We start from the raw sequence: 20180 nt of genomic DNA, 5'->3' as shown, positions 1-20180 counted from the left end.
TCCTATTCTCTCGGGAGGCCTCCGTCCTTCCACCTACCCCGGGTAAGCCCTTCTCTTCCCGGTAACCCCGAAGACCGCGGCGCCGCCGCCTACGTGAGACGTTTGGACCCTGCCCGGCCCCCGTAGCTCCCCTTCTCCAGCAGGTGGGTCTGGTCCTTTCCCCCAACTCCGGGCGCTCACGTCACCCGCGAACCCCTACCCACGCGACAGCGCAGCAACCAACCTAGAAAATAAACAAACCCCCGCGCGCGGCGGCGGGCGCGTCAGGCCCCTCCCCCGCTCCGCCCCGCGGCTCTCAAGCCGCCCCCTCCGCCGGGACTTCCCTCCCGCCCTCAGCTCGCGGCCGCGTTTTCCCCGCCCCTCACCGCAGCCCGCAGCCGCGCTCCCCGCCGCGGTCCGCCCGGCCCGCCGCCCCGGGGCCCGTTAGTGCTCCGCGCCCGCTCGCGGGTCCGCCGTGCGACCCCCGCCCGGAGCGAGCCCGCCCCTGCCCCCCGACACTTGACCCAGCGCAGTCCCAACGCCCAGTGCGGCCGCCCCAGGAGCCGCGGAGCGGCGGCGGCGGGGGGAGGAGGGAGAGGAGGGCCGTGCCGGCGGCCGGGGAGGCCCGGTGAGTACGCGGAGGGCGGGCCGCCTCGCGGGGGACCGCTCCGGGGCCCCTGAGGCGGTGGTGGCGGCTCGGCCGCGCTGCTCCATGCGCCCCAGTCTCGGCAGTTGGGGACTCGGCCTGAGGCGATGGGCCCCGCTGTCCGGAGCCGCTGGGCAGAGTGCGCGGGAGGGCCGCTCCTTGGGAAGGGCCGCGGCCCCGACGCTCGGCTCTGGTCTCGGGGGCGGCGGAGAGAGACCCACGCCGACCTCAGGCCCAGGCGCCCGGGCGGCGCCTGCGGCTCCCGAGACCCCGCGGGGGCCGGGGCCGGGGTCGACCGCGGTGTCTGGGCCGTCGAGTGACAGGTGCCGCCGCCCCCTCCCCGCCGCGGGCATCGCGCTCCCGCCCGGGGAGCCAGGCGCTCGGAAATTTCTGGAGCTTCGACCTGACTCGCTGTTTTCTCCCTTTCAGGTTTTGAAGCCGCTTCTCTGCCCGAGTTAGGTCTCGCCCAGCTCTGTTTCCTTCTGTATGTACTTTGCGCGAATAAGTTTTGGAGCATTGGTTAACAGCCTGTGGGTGAAATTTGGCTTTCATTCGTGAATGAGGTATAGTGAATTACTTTTTGAGTAAAGTGCTTCTCCTCCTCTCCGCTAACTATTGAGTAAAAGGGAGAAGGGTTTTGAATTTTGTTTTTTGCAGTTATTGTTTGGAACAAGCACTCTTCCAGAATTTTTGTCATCTCTAGCACTTAGGGTGCTTGGTAGATATTGAACAGTGATAAAAAATGACTTATTAAATTGTCTTTTCTCTCCGCCTTGTTTTAGATTTTTCATTCTTACCTTAGCTAGATTCTACAATTGAGTAGGTGCTATGGCTTTCATTAGAAGCACTAATGAAAGATCGTCTTTCCTCTACTGAAAAGCCAGTGAAATTTTCTCTGCACTGTTCATTACTATTTCTTTACGTAGTAAACGTGCTTGTGATTGTAACCTGAATCATCAGTTTAACAAATTTGACTTGCAGCCATAAGAATATTGAACTTTGTGGCAATTAAAAATTTTTTAAATCTTTAATCTGTGGAAACTTAGATTTTTTTTCTCAACAGGTTCATAACACTTAAGTTCTCATCAGTCAAATCCTAATTAATGGAAGATATTGTCATAAATGGTTACAACAAACTTATCTATAAGATAATCAGGTGGCTTCACTCTTTAAGAGTGAAGAACCCAGAAGTTGACCAAGAGATCACTGGGGCAAATGAAAATACATGTGCTTTATTTATAGGCGAATCCCTTAGGTCCTCAACCGGTACCTGCTTGTACTTTTTGCCTAGGTTTTTCAACCCACAGAAATTAGGTGATGCAGATTGGAGATGGGAGGCAGTATTTAACTATGAAGAAAAAAAATGGAATTTAGGGCATACCCATTAAGTTTATATGGTTTGTTTGCGTTAAGTTTGTTGCGAGCAAAGTTTTGGTATGCTCTTGGCACTTGCTGGTTGTGAACCTTACTTTATAAGAAGCCAAAGTGAAAGATATTGTGTAGTTGTGTTATTTGAGGAACAGACGTGAAATAATATGATAAAAAATTTCACCAGGTATTAAGTCATTCATACTCAATGCCATTTCATTTTATGGTTTTTGTTTTTTTTTAATCTAAGCTACATTTCAGTGAGACCACACTAGTTGGTATCTACATGGTATTCACTTCTTTTTTCATCAGGCTTACTGGTCAATAGTGTTAATAGAAGATGACTATCATTACATTTTATAAAAGGGATATATTTGGTCTTGATTGAGGAGCTTATACATATACCAGTTTTGAAGTGCCCTAATTGTGGTTCCCTGGACCTGAGGTATGGCTACTCCTACCATCTTTCTTGACCTTAGAGAGATCATAGTCTAAAGGGATTACATCACAGTGGCACTGGTCCTCAGAACCTTAGTAGAGGAGCCCAAGAGAATCAGCTGTTTATAAATCCTTCTGCTTGCAGTTTAGGCTATTCATTTAAAAAAGTAGTTTACTTAAGCTCCTCATGTATCCTAGTTCTTTTTAATCAATACTTTGAAACCAGTTGTGTTTCCTAAACAAATATGTTTCCTAAACAAAATTAGTTGTGGTGATAATCAGTTAGTAGAATGGCCCTTATAATGAAGCAACTTTGAACTGCTAATAATCACTGTTAACTCACATTTGCATTCTGGGAATTGAGGATTATCTCTAGTGCACTTTGCATTTTCTTTAGCTCCATTCTATTTTAGAGCTTGTCTTTGAATGCATAGATAGCTGTGTACTTGGGGAATGTAAATATTTTTTAAAAAAACAAATTCAATAAATGTATCTTCTGTGTGCCAGGTCCTGTGGTTTTGTTAGGGGTGGAAAGAAGAAGCTCTTGCCTTTCAGAATGTTGAAATCAGGATTATAAGGGGCTAGGCACAACAGTAAACAGATAATTTTAATTAAATCTATTCAGTAATAAAAGTAAATATAAACTACAGAAATATTACAAAGGAGGGAATGATTAAACAGGCAGGTCAGAGAAAGCGTTATAGAGATCCTAGCATCTGAGCAGGATTTTAAGGAACAAATACAAGTTGTAAGTGGAAGAGATGGAGGGCATTTTAGGCAAAAGGCACAGCAAAAAGATTTGAGCAAGTAAAACTAAATGTGTGGTCAGGAAATTTTAAGTAGTTTGTTTTGCTGGAGTACAAAATCTGAGGAAGGACAGTTGCTATAGAAAGCCCTAACATATGCTCTAATATTTAATAAGTAATTGGCTTTTCTAGTATTGAGTATATATAAAGTGGAGACTTCACTATAATTTGATTTTGCTGCGATTTTAAGTATAGAGGAATTAATAGTTTTTACTAATAGATTCATTAAGAAATTATAGAATGTTGCACTTATATGTGATGAGCTGCCTGCATATTTGTAAACTTATTTGTTTCTTATGCATTTGACCTGAAACATTTGTTTTCAAATTATCTTTCAAATTTTCTTTTGTCTTCCTTCAACTACTTAAATTAGCCTTTAAATTATTTTTTAAAAGGAGACTCAGGATTTCCCTGGTGGTCCAGCGGTTAAGACTCTGCAGGTTTGATCCCTGGTTGGGGAACTAAGATCCCATATGCTGCGGGGTGTGGCCAATATATAAATAAATAAATAAATAAAATAAAAGGAGACTCAAAGGGAAGAGGGAGAAACATAGAAAATAATCATTAAATTTCTGGACTAAAAACCTAATTTGTGTAGTATTTTAGTAATTTGTAACTGTTTAACATAGAGCACTAGCCACTGCACTCATAGACTGACCAATGTAGGTAGCTTAGTGGATGTCCGCTGTATTTTTGTTTTGTGTATCTTAATTATGTCCTTGTTATTTAAGTGTATGTTTATAAATGAGCATTTATATATACTCAGGTATCTGGATTTTAAAGACCATGTGATGCATAAAGAAAGGGAAAATAACAGGGGGAGGGAGAAGAACTCTGAATCTATTTATCCAAGTATCTCTTAGGTATGACCGTAGGTGGAGATGCAGAAGTTTAGGACACAAGACCTCTAACCGTAGCCTCACAAGAATACTGACCCTAGCCTTTCCCTGAAATAGTATCTTTAAAAGTCTCATGTTTTTGTGGTCTGCTTATTTATCTCTTTTTCTCTTCAAGGTTTTAAAGCAGTTACAAATGAATTCCTGGATTGTATAACATGATTATCTTTTTGCAAATTCTGAAAAATCTGTTAATGAAGGCAATGTTCTCTTAAAAACATGCACCATAATCAATCTTTGACAATTGCTTTGTGTCATTTATCTTCTCAATCACTAACATAAAAGAACCTGAGGCATGTCATTGTTAATTCTGACCTGTAGTTGCCCTTTTTAAGTTTTGACACAGGGCAGAAAAATCAGTATTGCTTTGATTACATTATGTTTTTCTTTTTTGAATTTGGGTATAGATGACCATTTTTCCTTTTCACGATGAGAGTTTTTTCTTATAGAAGGAATATGGTCGTTACAGAATATTTGGGGAAATAGTGAAAACTATAGAAAGGAAAAGGAGTAGTCCCATGCATTTCCTCCTTTTGGTATGTAAATAAATAATACACATATTTACAAATTGGGGATTATTTTTATATTTTTATTCCCTTCTTTCATTTAAAATTTACATTTCCCCCCTCTTCCACCTCTGAAGAACTGGTTAGTGTATGGTATATAGATTTTTGACATAGTATACAGATTTCTCTCATGGCTAATGAGGTAGTTGATGTGTTGGCTGTTTATTACTTTTTTTTTTTTTTAAGTACAGCTTGAGTACAGATGATGAGCCCTTCCAGTTGTCCCATCTCCTTACTCCCTCAGCTGCTGAGTAGAGCTATTTTTGGCCTTTAGTATTTACTATTATGTAGAGTATAGTGCAGGTGGCTACCACTCTCCTATTCTACCTGTACCCCTTACCGAACAAGGTATCATTGGAGGTGAGCATTTACCCTTTCCATTTACCCTTTCATTAGTTAGAGAAAGTATTTTAACACATGGATTGCTAAGATGTAGCATAGGTAGCTGCCTCAGAAAAATAATTATTTTGAGTGTTTATCACTGATTCTTTTCTCAGTTAACAGTATTTGTTCTGATGCTTTCTTTTCACTTTGTCTTTCTTTTATTCTTTTCATTCATTCAGGAAATATTTATTGCTTGTTGTGTGTGTCCACTGTATAAGAGATAGTCTCTACTGTGATTCTAGGGTTTCAGATAGATTGGTGTTTTCCTTATGCATTGTTAGGTATAATCTTTAGGTCTCTGACTCTTCAGTGGCCGACTGCTCAACCACAAATTCTCAATGCCTAAAAACTTTTCTTTTCATTTCAAAGAAAAAAAATTTCTGTGAGCTTTGGAGAGATATTTAGAACACCTGTGAACATTTCACTCATGCAGAACAATCCAAATATGAAATTCACAGTTTTGATATCAGTCCTGAAATGGAGAGGAAATGTATTTGTGTAAGCTATCAGTGATGATAAGGTTAGATTATATTGCAGTAGCAACCCGAAAACCTCAGCAGCTTAAAGCAGCAAAGTTGCTTTCTTGCTTAAGCTACATATCCATTACAGGTTAGTAAGGAGATTTTGTTCATTGTAGTTTTAGACTCCATCAGACTTGACTCTAGGAGGCTTCATCTCAGCATACACTTCCACAATAACAGAAGCAGAGAAAAGAGAACACGGTGAACCATGTTCTGGCTTTTAAAGCTTTTTAAAGCTTATATTTCACTGGTAGTCACATGGCCAGCCTGCATTCAACATGAGAGTGATACGCAATTCTCTTTCAGGGAGGGGCGGTGAATATTTGTGAACAGCTATCATATGCAATTTATAGTTGCGACAGTTAAAATTAAATACAGTAGTTGTAGAACAACTGTGTAGGATTAGTGTACCTAAAGTGGTCAAAGCTACTAAAACTTACAGGATTTTAACATGGCATGTTGAAGTTGAAGCAGAATTAATGTTTTCCTTAATATTTTTGAGTCTGGAATTTCCTTTTCATTTTGTAATATTTTCTTCCTTATAGTAACTTACAAAGCCTTAATTCTCATGTCTGTGGGAAAGATTTAAGCCTAAAAATACGTCATAATTTTAATGGTGTGATGTCATCTCTGTATGGTGTGGTATTTTATCTTAATCTGTATGCTTCTGAACATAGGAGCAGTAGGTATGAATGTGGTATTGTGATAAAAATACTTTGATTTCATAACTATTAGATGACATCTTCAAATCTCAGTTCTTCTTTTGATTTTTTTCATTGTTTAACAAAAAATTGAAAGATTTCCAAATAATTTTCTAGATTCTTAGGTTAAGATGGAAGATTGAACGTATGCTTCTCATTTTTGTTCCCTCCTGAAAACATGCAAACTGTAGTGTGTGGTTAGCTTTCAAAATGGACCTCAGTGATCCTCACCTCTTAGTATTCACACTTTCACACAGTCCCTTCCCACAATGAATAGGGTGGACCTGTGTAAACAGTAGGATATTGTGGAAATAACAGTAGCTAGTTCAGATATGAGCACTGTGGCTCAAGACAGACATGATAAAACTATAAAGAAAAACAAAGTAATAAGTAACAAATCAGAATAATAATTATCTCTGGACAGAGTGGGAGTTGGGGGGTTGCTATTGGGGAGAGGCATGGGGTGGGTTAACATTTTGTTAATCTTAGTGCTAGGTACTTGGAGTGTTCCTTTTTTTAAAAAAACTTAATAGTTTATTCAGTTATGTACTCAATACATTTCAAAATAAACAAGTTTCTCAGTTTCACAACTTATTAAGAGAATCTGTTTCTTTTGAATTGAGAGAGTACTTAGTCTTCTAGTAGTTACAAGGCTGCTTACTTAGAAATTGCAGAGTAAGGTTCAGCAAATCTAGTTTCAGGTCCTGACTTTGCCAGTAACTTGCAGAATGACCTAACCAGTCTAAGTACCAGTTGCCTCATCTGTAAAAAAGGATTTGGGTTAGATACTACTAGAGGACCTTTTTTGTAAAAAGTTTTTTTTAATTGGTGTATAGTTGATTTACAATGTTGTGTTAGTTTCTGGTGTACAGCAAAGTGATTCAGTTTTTTATGTACATATATTTTACTAGAGGACCTTTGCAATCCTGTCTTAAGTTTAAAAGGCTCTTAAAAAGCTGAAAGGTACCAACAAGGGATTAATTTCCAAAATATACAAACAGCTCATATAGCTTAACATAAAAAAACCCAATCAAAAAATAGGCAGAAGGCCTAAATAGACATTTCTTCAAAGAAGACATACAGATGGCCAACAGGCTCAGAAAGATGCTCAGTATTGCTAACTATTAGGGAAATGCAAATCTAAACTGCAGTGAGGTATCACCTCACACCAGTCAGAATGGCCATCATTAAAAAGTACAAATGATAAATGCTGGGGAGGCTGTGGAGAAAAGGGAACCCTCCTGCACTGTTGGTGGGAATGTAAATTGGGGCAGCCGCTATGGAGAACAGTATGGAGGCTCCTGAAAAAACTAAAAATAGAGTTGCCATATGATTCAGCAATCCCACTCCTAGGCGTATATCTGGAGAAAACTCTAATTCAAAAAGATACATGCAACCCAATGTTCGTATCAGCGCTATTTACAATAACCAAAACATGGAAGCAACCTAAATATCGACAGATGAATGGTTAAAGAAGATGTATATACATACAATGGAATATTACTCAGCCATAAAAAGAATGAAATAATGCCATTTGCAGCAACATGGATGGACCTACATATGATCATATTAAGTGAAGTAAATCAGAGAAACTCAAGTATCATATGATATCACATATGTGGAATCTAAAAAAATGATACAAATAAACTTATTTACAAAACAAATAGATTCACAGACATAGAAAACAAACTTACACTTACCAAGGGGGGATAGTGGGGGGAGATAAATTAGGAGTTTGGGATTAACATATACACACTACTATATATAAAATAGGTAAACAACAAGCACCTGCTGTATAGCAGAGGGAACTATAATCACTGTCTTGTAATAACCTATGATGGAAAAGAATCTGAAAAAGAATATATATGTATATATATATATATAAATAACTGAATCACTTTGCTGTACACTTGAAACTAACACAACATTGTAAATTAACTATACTTCAATAAAAGAAAAAAAAGCTAAGAGAGGTAGGGGGCACTGAGACTAGTGAACTAAAAGATAATGGTGGAAGGTGATTTTGAAAAGTTTCCTTTGGTTGAGAGAATTTAAGTTCTCTATTTTGCTGTCACTTCTCTAGAATCAAACTCAAGCAGAATTTGTACACGGTAAGAATGTTCTTTGTTTCCTACTCCTTTTTTCCTGTCTTGGAAGTTGGGGATAAGTATGTAGTTGGACCAATGGTCTCTGTGTGCAGTGAAAAATGATATTCTTACTCTTCCATTGTAAACCATATTGATTTAGGATGTTCTCCATAAATACGTATATATTAATCAGATTTAGGATATTCTTCATATATATGTATATATTAGGATATTCTCCATAATTATGTAAATATACAGCAGTGTATTTAAAAGAAAGAGGAAAGGGCTTCCCTGGTGGCGCAGTGGTTGAGAGTCCACCTGCCGATGCAGGGGGCACGGGTTCGTACCCCGGTCCAGGAAGATCCCACATACCGCGGAGCGGCTGGACCCGTGAGCCATGGCCGCTGAGCCTGCGCGTCCGGAGCCTGTGCTCCTCAACGGGAGAGGCCACAACAGTGAGAGGCCCACGTACTGCAAAAAAAAAAAAAAAAGAGAAAGAGGAAAATCATTAATTTTTGGAAACTGTATATGGAAAATCAATACATTGTATTGGTGGTATTCTTGCAATAATTGTGAAATCTCAGTATATCATTTTTCTTTTTTATATTATACAATCGTACGTTGTTTACTTAAGTTTAAAAAGTATGTTTCTACCAGTAGAACTGTGTGTACGAATCCAACTGTTAACTAAATTCAGTGTCAGGAGAAGTGTATGTGTGTGTGTGTGTATATATATATATTTGTTCTAAAATCTGAAACAAATTCTACTGTGTTTATTCATCTTCCTCCTTTCTCCCTTCCCACAGGAATTATTCTTGACAGAAGTATTTTAAAAGAAAAATCCTTACAATGGCCTCAGCAGTACTTAGTTCTGTTCCCACTACTGCTTCTCGTTTTGCCTTGTTGCAAGTGGATAGTGGCAGTGGTTCTGATTCTGAGCCTGGAAAAGGCAAAGGTCGGAATACTGGAAAGTCTCAAACAAATAAATCAACTACAAATGAGAAGAAAAGAGAGAAAAGAAGAAAAAAGAAGGAACAGCAACAGAGTGAAGCAAATGAGGTAGCAATTATAATTATTCATGTCTGCTTTCCCAGTAGGTTGTATGCATCATGAGCGTAGATACTATCTTGTTGACCTATGTATCCACAGTTCCTGGTCCATAGGTACTTGGTAAATATGACTTGAATGAATGGATATAAATTTGTGTGTATTTGAAGTCAGATGTAATGAACATATTTTAAATTGCCTTTTTTTTTTGTCTACGGAAGCTTATGTGCTCATTCCAAAACGTTTCTGAAAAACAAAGTCTTAAAAGGAAACAAAGGTCATTTGTAAATATAACTAGAGATATAAGAAATTAATATTTTGGTATGTGTTTTCTGTATACATATATAAGTTTACTTGAATATATAGATACATTCATATATACATTCATATTTTACTTAAATGAAAATGAGACTATATAATAGACTTTCATATCTGGCTTTTTAAAAATTAGCATGAGCAGGTTTCCATGAGTAAATAAAGATCTACATTATTTTATCCACATTATTTAAAATTATGTGGCTTTGTCATAGTTTACTTAATCAGATTGTTGTGATAAACATTTAGGTTGTTTCCTTTTTTTTTTTTTTTTTACTGTTATAGACAGTAATCCTATGACTAGACAATAAGCCTATGACTAACCTTGAACATTTATGCATTTGATGGTCATCTGTTTCTTAAGGGTAGTAAACAGGCCCTTCTCCCCTAGACATGCCTAGCATGAGTTACGTGACCAACATTTAATGCGCCCATTTATTTTTAAAAGAAACATTGAAAAACACCTCTAGTCTGTGTCTGTCTGTGTTTTAACAGAAGAAGCAGTTAGATATTAAGGACTTTTCTCAATATCACTTAATGAGAGAAGTAGTAAAAGTGTTTTTTTCCCCCTATATTCATTTTATAATATCCCAAGACTTAGAAAAAGCCTTTTCAATTTATTTCCATCACCATTGCTTTCTAAGTATCTCTTTAAAATGCTGCCACACAGAGAGTCACTTTAAAAGACATTTTTCTCACCATACAACCTTTCAGAAGTCCAGTCTTACAGAACTTTTGATTGCCCACCATTTTCTTTTTTTTTCTTTTTTTTTTGCGGTACGCGGGCCTCCCACTGTTGTGGCCTCTCCCGTTGCGGAGCACAGGCTCTGGACGCGCAGGCTCAGCGGCCATGGCTCACGGGCCCAGCCGCTCCGCGGCATGTGGGATCTTCCCAGACCGGGGCACGAACCTGAGTCCCCTGCATCGGCAGGCCTACTCTCAACCACTGCACCACCAGGGAAGCCCCCATTTTCTTTTTGGTATTAGATGTGGGGAACAAAAAATAAGGTAATAGTGGAGTTTACATTACATTACTGAGAATGAGCCTGAGGATCCTCCCTTCCCACTTCCACAGCTATAGTTCTGTCAGTCTACTTTCTGTAATAAATCAGTAGTGTACCTGCCATGGCTTTGTCTCTAGCAGCATCCCCTCTACTCTGTCTTTTCCACAGCAGAAAACAGCTGCTTAAAGTGATGTTTGTATCTCATCACTCTTGCAGAACAGTCTATTGATTATCAGTTAAATTGTTGATCCTTGATTTAAAGCCTCTTCATTGGTTTCCTAGGGCTGCTGTAACAAAGTACCACAAACCAGGTGGCTTAAAACAACAGAGATTTATTCTCTTAACAGTTCTAGAGGCTGGAAGTTCTAACCATGGTGTCAGCGGGGCCAGGCGCTCTCTGAGACTGAGTAGACTCCCTCCTTGCCTCATCCTAGTTTCTTATGGTAGCTGTCAGTCCTTGATGTTCCTTGGCTAGTGGCTGCATCTTTCCAGTCTGCCTCTTCTGTTACATGGTGTTCTCTTTGTGTATCTTTGTCTATACCCTTCATTGGATTAGGGCCCACCCTAATTCAGTATAACCTTAATCTTAACTTGATTATATTTGCAAAGATCCTATTTCCAAATAAGGTCACATTCACAGAGAGCAAGGGTTAGGCCTACAACATATGTTTTGAGAGAATACATTTTAATCCATAGTAACCTCTCAGTATTTTTCTCCCTGTTTCAACCTCTGTGACTAAGATTTTTCTTATTGTTGGGAGTGGCTTGGCCAGTACAGTTTTAGTTCATTATGTTACTTTGTGGACTAGGCCCTGTATTTTTCAGGACTAGCAAAATAGTTGTTAGAGTTCCTTAAGCTATCTTCTCTCACTATTTAAACTTTTAAATTTATAAGCTATTAAACTTTAATCTTATTGAACGCTATTGTTTTGCATTTTAAAAGCATACTTGTTATCCTGTTCTCTACTCCTATAAACTTCCCTTTAGTAAAGCAGACTCATTAAAATGGTGGTATAGTAGAGTATAATCCATTCTCACTTATTAATCATTTCATCGAGAAATCCACCAAAATTATCTCAAATGCTGGTGAAATTAGCATTCTACAAAGACTACAAAAAATTCAAATAGTGACTTTGTGAGTTAGCATAATGAGTATTTAGAAGTATAAAAATATTGATTTCTTAACTTCCAAAATAATCATTTGTATCTCAGGATTGGTAAACTGAATTTAATTTTTTGTTTGTTTCGTAGCTCAGGAATCTTGCTTTTAAGAAAATTCCCCAGAAATCCTCCCATGGCATTTGTAATGCTCAGCATGAGCTATCATTACCAAACCCAGTACAGAAGGATTCACGGGAAGAAAATTGGCAAGAGTGGAGACAAAGAGATGAGCAGGTACAACTAAGTAAATCAAATTGTTTTGCTTTGGTTTTCAGTGCATTTTTGCATTTTTAAGATAGCAGTGCATCTGACCATGACACCACTGTTCTGAGGAGCATTTTATATTGGATTAACTCCCATGTGTTTGCTACTTTTTATAAGAGGTTCTGGTTTTTATCTACTAGGAAAGCAGATTGACACATATTATATTTGTTAGTTTTGGCAATTTCAAGCAGTTATTTTCTGAGTTTTAAATTCATCTGCCTTTTTACAAATGAGGGAGAGATAGGGAAGGGAGAAAAACAGGATTAAATTATTTCAAGTAAAAAAATCACATTTGTAAGACCAGAGGTCTCTTATTAAAAATACTCAGTGAAATCATTAGAGAAGTGCAAATCAAAACTACAATGAGGTATCACCTCACACCAGTCAAAATATCTACAAACAATAAATGCTGGAGAGGGTGTAGAGAAAAGGGGACCCTCTTGCACTGTTGGTGGGAATGTAAATTGATACAGCCACTATGGAGAACAGTATGGAGGTTCCTTAAAAACTAAAAATAGAACTACCATACGACCCAGCAATCCCACTGCTGGGCATATACCCTGAGAAAACCATAATTCAAAAGGAGTCATGTACCACAATGTTCATTGCAGCTCTATTTACAATAGCCAGGACATGGAAGCAACCTAAGTGTCCATCAACCGATGAATGGACAAAGATGTGGCACATATATACAATGGAATATTACTCAGCCATAAAAAACTTGAGTTATTTGTAGTGAGGTGAATGGACCTAGAGGCTCACACAGAGTGAAGTAAGTCAGAAAGAGAAAAACAAATACCGTATGCTCACACATATATATGGAATCAAAAAACAAAAATGGTTCTGAAGAACCTAGAGGCAGGACAGGAATAAAGACACAGACGTAGAGAATGTACTTGAGGATATGGGGAGGGGGAAGGGTAAGCTGGGACTAAGTGAGAGAGTGGCATGGACAGATATACACTACCAAATGTAAAATAGATAGCTAGTGGGAAGCAGTGCATAGCACAGAGAGATCAGCTCGATGCTTTGTGTCCACCTAGAGGGGTGGGATAGGGAAGGTGGGAGGGAGACGCAAGAGGAAGGACATATGGGGATATATGTATATGTATAGCTGATTCACTTTGTTATAAAGCAGAAACTAACACACCATTGTAAAGCAATTATACTCCAATAAAGATGTTAAAAAAAAATACTCAGTGACAGTTTTACTTAAAGAAAGACTTTGAGGGGAAACTTTTCCTTTTCAACCTTGTTGTAAAATAGTTTATGACGTTTGTTTTTTTTAGCCTAGTTACACGATGTTTTGTTCTTTTATGCCTCTATTAAATAAATGTCATTAATAACCAAATCAAAGAGATAATTTAATAAAACCAATCAATTTCTTTTTGTGTGTGTGGTATCCAGGGAAATAACACACTAAGCGTGGAGTGTACTCTAGGAGGTGCTGTATGTATGGGAAATGAATAGTTATTTTCTTATCTGTTAAACTGCCATTTGATCTGTTGGGAATAGGTATTGTTTTAGCAGATGTTTGGCTTAATGGAGTGGCTATACCTATCATGCTTGGGTTACCAGTTTTAAAAGAATTAGACTAGGGACTTCCCTGGTGGTGCAGTGATTAAGACTGCCTGCCAATTCAGGGGACACGGGTTCGATCCCTGGTCCAGGAAGATCCCACATGCTGTGGAGCAACTAAGCCCGTGTGCCACAACTACTGAGCCTGTGCTCTAGAGCCCACGAGCCACAACTACTGAGGCTGCGTGCCACAACTACTGAAGCCCACATGCCTAGAGCCTGTGCTCCACAACAAGAGGAGCCACCGCAATGAGAAGCCCGCACACTGCAATGAAGAGTAGCCCCTGCTCGCCACAACTAGAGAAAGTCTGTGTGCAGCAACAGAGACCCAACGCAGCCAATAAATAAGTAGACTATACTAAACTCTGCTCTTAACATAAACTATGTTAATTATAACATTTTCTATAGAATTTTGTAGTGCCTCGGGTTCATCTTTACGAGCATCAGTTATTACACTAGGGCTGTGCAAAAATGATATTTCCGAGCATTGGTTAACTGGATAAATCATCTTGTATTATTCTAGAGGGGTTATTTGATTCTTTTTTCCTTCTACAGCATTCATTATAACAATTTTTTTTCTGGTTTACAAGTATTATTAACGTAATGATCTACTTGTTTAGACAGTAATAGAATTTGCTAGTGTCTTCACCAGAGAGAATTTCTCCCAGTGGCCCAAGAGGCACTGGAAAATTAATAAAGGAAAACTACTCAATTTTGCACCAAAATAAATGCCACGTAATAGGGGAACTTAAGCACAGATATTTGATTGCCCTTCTTCCTGCTGCCATTGATTGCTGCCAAAATGACCAGGTAATTATGAGAAGGAAATAGTCAACTTGGCCCCAACCCTATATAAAAATATCATCCAAGGCTGAGGAACTTAGAGGAATTTCTGCTGGATATACTATTGATGGGTCACTTAGGAAAACCTGGTACCTTATTTGGAAGTCTCACTTGTAGGAAAATAATCAAGGTCATGAGAAGTAAAGTAGTTCTTGGGATAATTACAGTGACAAGTGAAGAAGAGATAAGGGCAAGCTTTGGGACTGATGGACAGTATACCATCTGGAATCTATTTTACTGTGTGGAATAATAGATTTTAAAAGTAGGGACCAGACAGTGACTGTACTAGGCAGAAGGTATACAGTTGTGGTGGGTGTTCTCCCTCACACAGGGAAACAACACTATGAGAAACTCCACGTGTTGAGGGCTGAGCCAGTCAAAAAGCTGGATATAGAAATCGTATCTGTCATGTGGCTGCTTATTGTAAACACAAAAGAGAAATGCTAAGACAGAGTTTACTACTCCTAAATTATCAAAGTGATAATGTAAATTTACATTGGCTAAGCCTCAGCATAAAATCTGAGAGCTGGCATTAAACAGCAACAAGATAGACAGTAAAGAAACATCCACTCCACTTACTTAGAAGCAAACACTGGATCTTAGTTGATCTCATGCCAGCTGAAGAAAAGTTTCTGCCACATAAAAGGAGAAGAACATTGTACTTAATGTCCAAAGTGAAAGTGTACTTTGAAAAAGATTTGCTACGGGGAACAGAGAAATTGATTTTAGACAGCACCTATTTTTTGATTTAATAAAAACTAAGGAGCTAGAACATTTTGTAAAAGTCAAGGTGTCGGTAATGTTATATAAAAAGGTGAAATAATAGACTAAGATGAAAAATTGGGTAAGAGAAATTGAAAGGGAGATGAGCAGAATACAGAATTTCTTTGCAGAGATGTATACATCAAAGGAGGTATACGTTTCACACTTGAAGTGGGTAGATTTTATGTGATACATAAAATATGTGAATTATATCTCAGTAAAGGTGTTTAAAAAAAAGTAGAATAGGCTATGACTTTGATTGTTTTCAGAATTTTTAACATTTTTTTAAAATATTGAATCAAGATCAAGAGACATATTGTTCACCATTACTTGTTGCCTGGGAATAAATCTCAGTGTAGATGTTGTTCAGGTATAACCTCTTATATTTGTGGTAGTGCATTGATAATACTGATTCCAGTATTACCTTTTTAAAATTTTACATCATGGCTCAAACATAATGAATGAATAGAAAAGTCTCTTCTCGTGGATATTCAGTGATAAATAGATCAAATTTTATTGTGTATTTCTTACTCCTGTTGTATTGATTCAGACTCCACATATCACTGGTTTTGTCCAACTCTGAAGTTGAATATCTGCTAGCATGTGCATAGTTAATTGTTTTTTCACACTGTAGCCTCTAGTACATCTATCTGATAAAGGCATTTTGCCAATAGTTTGTTCTGTTTTTTGTTTGTGAGTGTGATATTTCTCATTAACCTTGTGGCTGGTATAATAAGTCTATTGTTGATAGTTTGACTTGCACCTGGTTTTACTATAAGCAGTGCTCTTTGTTTTTTTGGCTTTTTCTTTAGCAACAAAATTCATCACTTTTGTTCTGGAAAGCATTACTTGGTACTTGTTCTGTTCTGGAAAGACTCATACAGGTCATTGTGCTTTGGAAGTGAAACAAAAACTATAATGTCTTTAGGCCACTGGTCTGACCATGTTTCATAGCAGGAAGCTAGGAACAAATAGATTGATGACTCAATAAATTGAAATTTCAAATATTCACTATGTTAATTTTCTATTTATAATTTTCATTTGCTTATGTGACAATCACTCTTGTGCTGACACATGCAGATTTATATTCTGTATTCACTGTATTAGAGTCTTCTTCATTTTAAAATTTATGTGTTTTTATAAGTTGCATTATTTACTATTTTCATTACTACTTTTAATCCTTCAGTGAATCATTGAACCATTTTTATTACTTTGAGATATAATTAAAGCATACAACTTAAAAAATGTAAACAGCACTCAAAAGATATGAAGATGCATTAATTGAGATGAACAAAACCTGATCATTAGTATGAACACGTAGATACAGTTTTTGTAGAATATTTACAACCTTTAAAATCATAATGTTCAGGCTTCCCTGGTGGCGCAGTGGTTGAGAGTCCGCCTGCTGATGCAGGGGACATGGGTTCGTGCCCCGGTCCGGGAAGATCCCACATGCCGCAGAGTGGCTGGGCCCGTGAGCCATGGCCGCTGAGCTTGCGTGTCCGGAGCCTGTGCTCCGCAATGGGAGAGGCCACAACAGTGAGAGGCCTGCGTACCGCAAAAAAAAAAAAAAAAAAAAAAAAAATCGTAATGTTCAATAAGACTACTGGAAGATTTTCTGGGAAATGATTCTGCTTTCCAAATTAGTGAAGGTATATGTTCCACACTTTGAAAATCACTGAGTTAGAGGACCAGAAGGCGCTACTGCTACTGTGGCTAAGCACTTGGCTGCAAGTGTAAGATGTCCTCAGAATGTTGCTGTGTGTTGTTTTACAATAACCCTGTTCCCCTGAGAAATGAAGATTAATTCTTCATTTGGGATTTGTTTTGCTTGGATTTAAAGTGGGTAAAATTTTTATGGTACTTTAATTTACAAATTTTTAAAAATCTAGTTACAAAATATTTACTGTCCTTCTCATTTTTTGTTGGTTCTTCATACTCTTTAACTGATCATAAACCCTTGAGCTATAGGTTTATTTATTTAAATAGAAAAAAAATGTTTTACTACTAGATGGGGATAGGAGGCAATGAAGGAAGCCAGGAGGAAGGGGATCTGAAGTACTCCATCTTGGGCACATGTAAGTATCTTCTCCAATCCTGTAGGCATTTTAGTGCCTACTATTTCCTCTTTTTCCTCCTTTCCTCCTCCTCCCATAAGTACAAAGAAAATGATGAGGAATTCTCAATTTGCAAACTTAACATATAAGATACTTTTTAAAAATCATGGTTATGTTGCATTTTCATGTCCAGTGCCTGTCCTTCAGGCCCAGACTCTTTTTTTTTTCCTTCCCAGTTCTACCTCTACATGTACTGATTAATTACATTGACAGCAGTCTTATGATTAACTAATTCTCTAATTAAGGCATGTTTAGGGAATTTGGAATCATGTTTTCTTTCTCTTTCCTGGTATTGTGGTCTTGTGTTACCTTTCTCCCTGTTATCTGGAGTAAAAAATCTTATCTTTGATTCATTCTTCATATTTAATCAGTGTTCTGAAACTTGGTCATTCTTTGGTGAGAAATAGCCTTCTTTGTTTCCTGCATTGCTATGTTCAGGTCCAGGTTCCTGTATGCTGAGGCTACAGTGGTTTAGCCAGACCCATTGATTCTAAGTTCTCATTCTTCTAATATGACAGTTTATTTCTTTAAAATTACTCTTATCAGTTTTCCTCTTTCATCTATCCTGAATCCATAATTTTTAGGGAGTGTCTGGAACCTAATTTTACCCTACCTAAGCAATCTTATTTTCTACTATTCTCCAGCATAGAGAAGGGGAATTCTAATTTATTGTGTGTAACTCTTGTGCCAGGTAGGCACTGTGCTAGGTACTTGACATATATTATAGCTTAAAATTTTCAAAACTACACTGCAAGGTTGATATTTCTATTTCCTTTTTATTTATGAAGAAACTGAGATTCACAGAAGTTACATAACTTGCCCCAGATCACAGCTAGAATGGGTGGAATAGAAATTTAAATTATCCACCTGTGTGATCTTCCAAAGCCTGGGTTTTTTCCACATCTCTCTTGTATTGCATAGAATTTATCTTTTATCATGTATCCCATAATATATATATTCTTAATATCACACTTTTTGTTCACGTGACTCTTTCCTCCTAAAATTCTTCCATTCATTTTGCTACCTATCCAAATTATATCTCTCCTTTAAGGACCAACTTAGTTTCTTTTCTGTATGCTTCTTTGAATTCTATTTCTTGTTTACCTATTTTCTGTCAACTTTTGTAGCACTTTTAATATCTTACTCTATTTTCTGTATGTCATGTGTGTTAGTTTTTTATTCCCAACTGGAGTAGAAATTCTTTGAGGGCAAAAGCCAAATTTTTGCTGCTACTTTAAAGGACTAGAGGCAAAGTACATAGAGGGTTCTCTGTGAATCCTTATAGGCTAAACGGTCATATGGTGACATTTGGGAAGTTTTTCCTAGTTTTCAAAGAGTTAAACTGAAATTTAAATCATTTTTGCCTAATTGTATTTCCTTGTATATTAGTTTTTGTTAATAATTAAAAGGTAAATGTAAGCTTTAAACTGCTGTATTTAGAATCAAATGCTTGGGAGAGGCGTATTTTTAACTTTTAAAAGGTCCATTTCATTCAGTTTTTATCATTTTCTTAGAATCAGCTGTCTTAATATTTAAGTTACTTGAGATAGTTTGAAAAAAAAAATAATCGCATCTTGCAAGACTCCCGACTTTGTCTCCTCTTCTGCCCACTAATTTATTTTTGGAATATCAGTCAGAATATGTGACATATTGGAAATAATCTTAAATGTGTTTTCTGTAAATGTTAAATGTCATTAATATGGATTAATAGCTTAGTGGTAAATTTAACCAGCTTTTCTCAGAATAAACTTAAGTAGTTTTGTCACTTTTTCTATGTTGGAATGACTGCTATGCTCTAATTATATTGAAGTATTTTGTACTCAGATTGCTTTGAGTTTTGGTGGAGAAATTGATGTAAACTTCCTTTTTTGTGTAACACTAACATGAATCCACTTCCTTTTTACCTTTTAACTGTATATTGTTTTTTAATATACATTTATATAATAAAGTATTTAAAAGGTTAACCTTTTAAAAAAGGTTACTTTTTCCTGATTGTTACTAATTTGGATTGAATTAATTCTTCAGTTCTTTTCAGTTACTCCATAGAAAAAGTATGTACAGTTTACTTGGGGCTTAACCAGAATTTCGAGTGCTATATGCCCTTATTTACCATTTTAATTCTAACTATTTTTCTCTGAGTTAGATTAATTTTTTTCTGTGATGAACCTATTTTTCCCCCCTCTTTTTGTTGTCTTAGTATAGGATTGGATGAAATGCTTTGACTAGAAGTAAAAGATTTATTAGTTCATGGTGTCCAGTGTTAACATTTTTCTACTTTTTAAGGTGTCCTTTTGAAACAGATGACTTCTTTTTGGAATCGGTTTCTGTTTTAGTTTAGTTTTTTTTTTTTAAATTGTTAAACAACAGAAACAATTCTGAATAACTTTGGCAAAAAATAATTTGACAAAAGGATACTGAGTGATTCACAGATTTGAATTAAAAACTAAACAATGAGACCTTGGGAAAGATGGAAATAAAGGAATTCTGGGGTGCTCAGAGGCATGAACTAGTACACTCACTTTTAGAGGCTATCATCAGCTGATTGAACCCCACTTACTTTGTGTTCTCAAATTTTAGTTCCTAGGAGAACAAAAAAGAGTTAGGTCCTTTGCTCCCATCCTGTTGTTGGTGATACCATATACATATTTGTGTGGGTGTGGTAGTGGGTGGTATATAAAATTAGGTGATTGGCTGTCT

At 37.6% G+C, this 20180-nt stretch overlaps 1 protein-coding gene across 6 annotated transcripts in view; it reads left to right on the top strand.

Annotated features, from left to right (window-relative positions):
- The first annotated feature begins 384 nt into the window (after nt 1–384).
- Nucleotides 385–20180, top strand: part of GKAP1 (G kinase anchoring protein 1) — an 81031-nt gene continuing 61235 nt past the window's right edge. For 2 of the 6 annotated variants that reach the window (XM_030832782.3, XM_030832781.3), the window contains exons 1-4: nt 386–607; nt 1055–1188; nt 9199–9451; nt 12010–12153. In XM_030832782.3, the coding sequence (XP_030688642.1) occupies nt 9242–9451; nt 12010–12153 (354 nt within the window). In that variant the 5' untranslated portion in view covers nt 386–607; nt 1055–1188; nt 9199–9241. Of the gene's footprint in view, nt 608–860; nt 949–1054; nt 1189–9198; nt 9452–12009; nt 12154–20180 lie in introns of those variants that run through there. The other 4 variants (XM_030832779.3, XM_060301082.2, XM_060301084.1 and 1 more) reach the window with 3 other exon arrangements.

Source organism: Globicephala melas, chromosome 6 (genome assembly GCF_963455315.2).
Source record: "Globicephala melas chromosome 6, mGloMel1.2, whole genome shotgun sequence".
Taxonomy (NCBI): domain Eukaryota; kingdom Metazoa; phylum Chordata; class Mammalia; order Artiodactyla; family Delphinidae; genus Globicephala; species Globicephala melas.
Note: the sequence above shows the minus strand (reverse complement) of the source record. Positions and strands in the feature narration are given on the sequence as shown.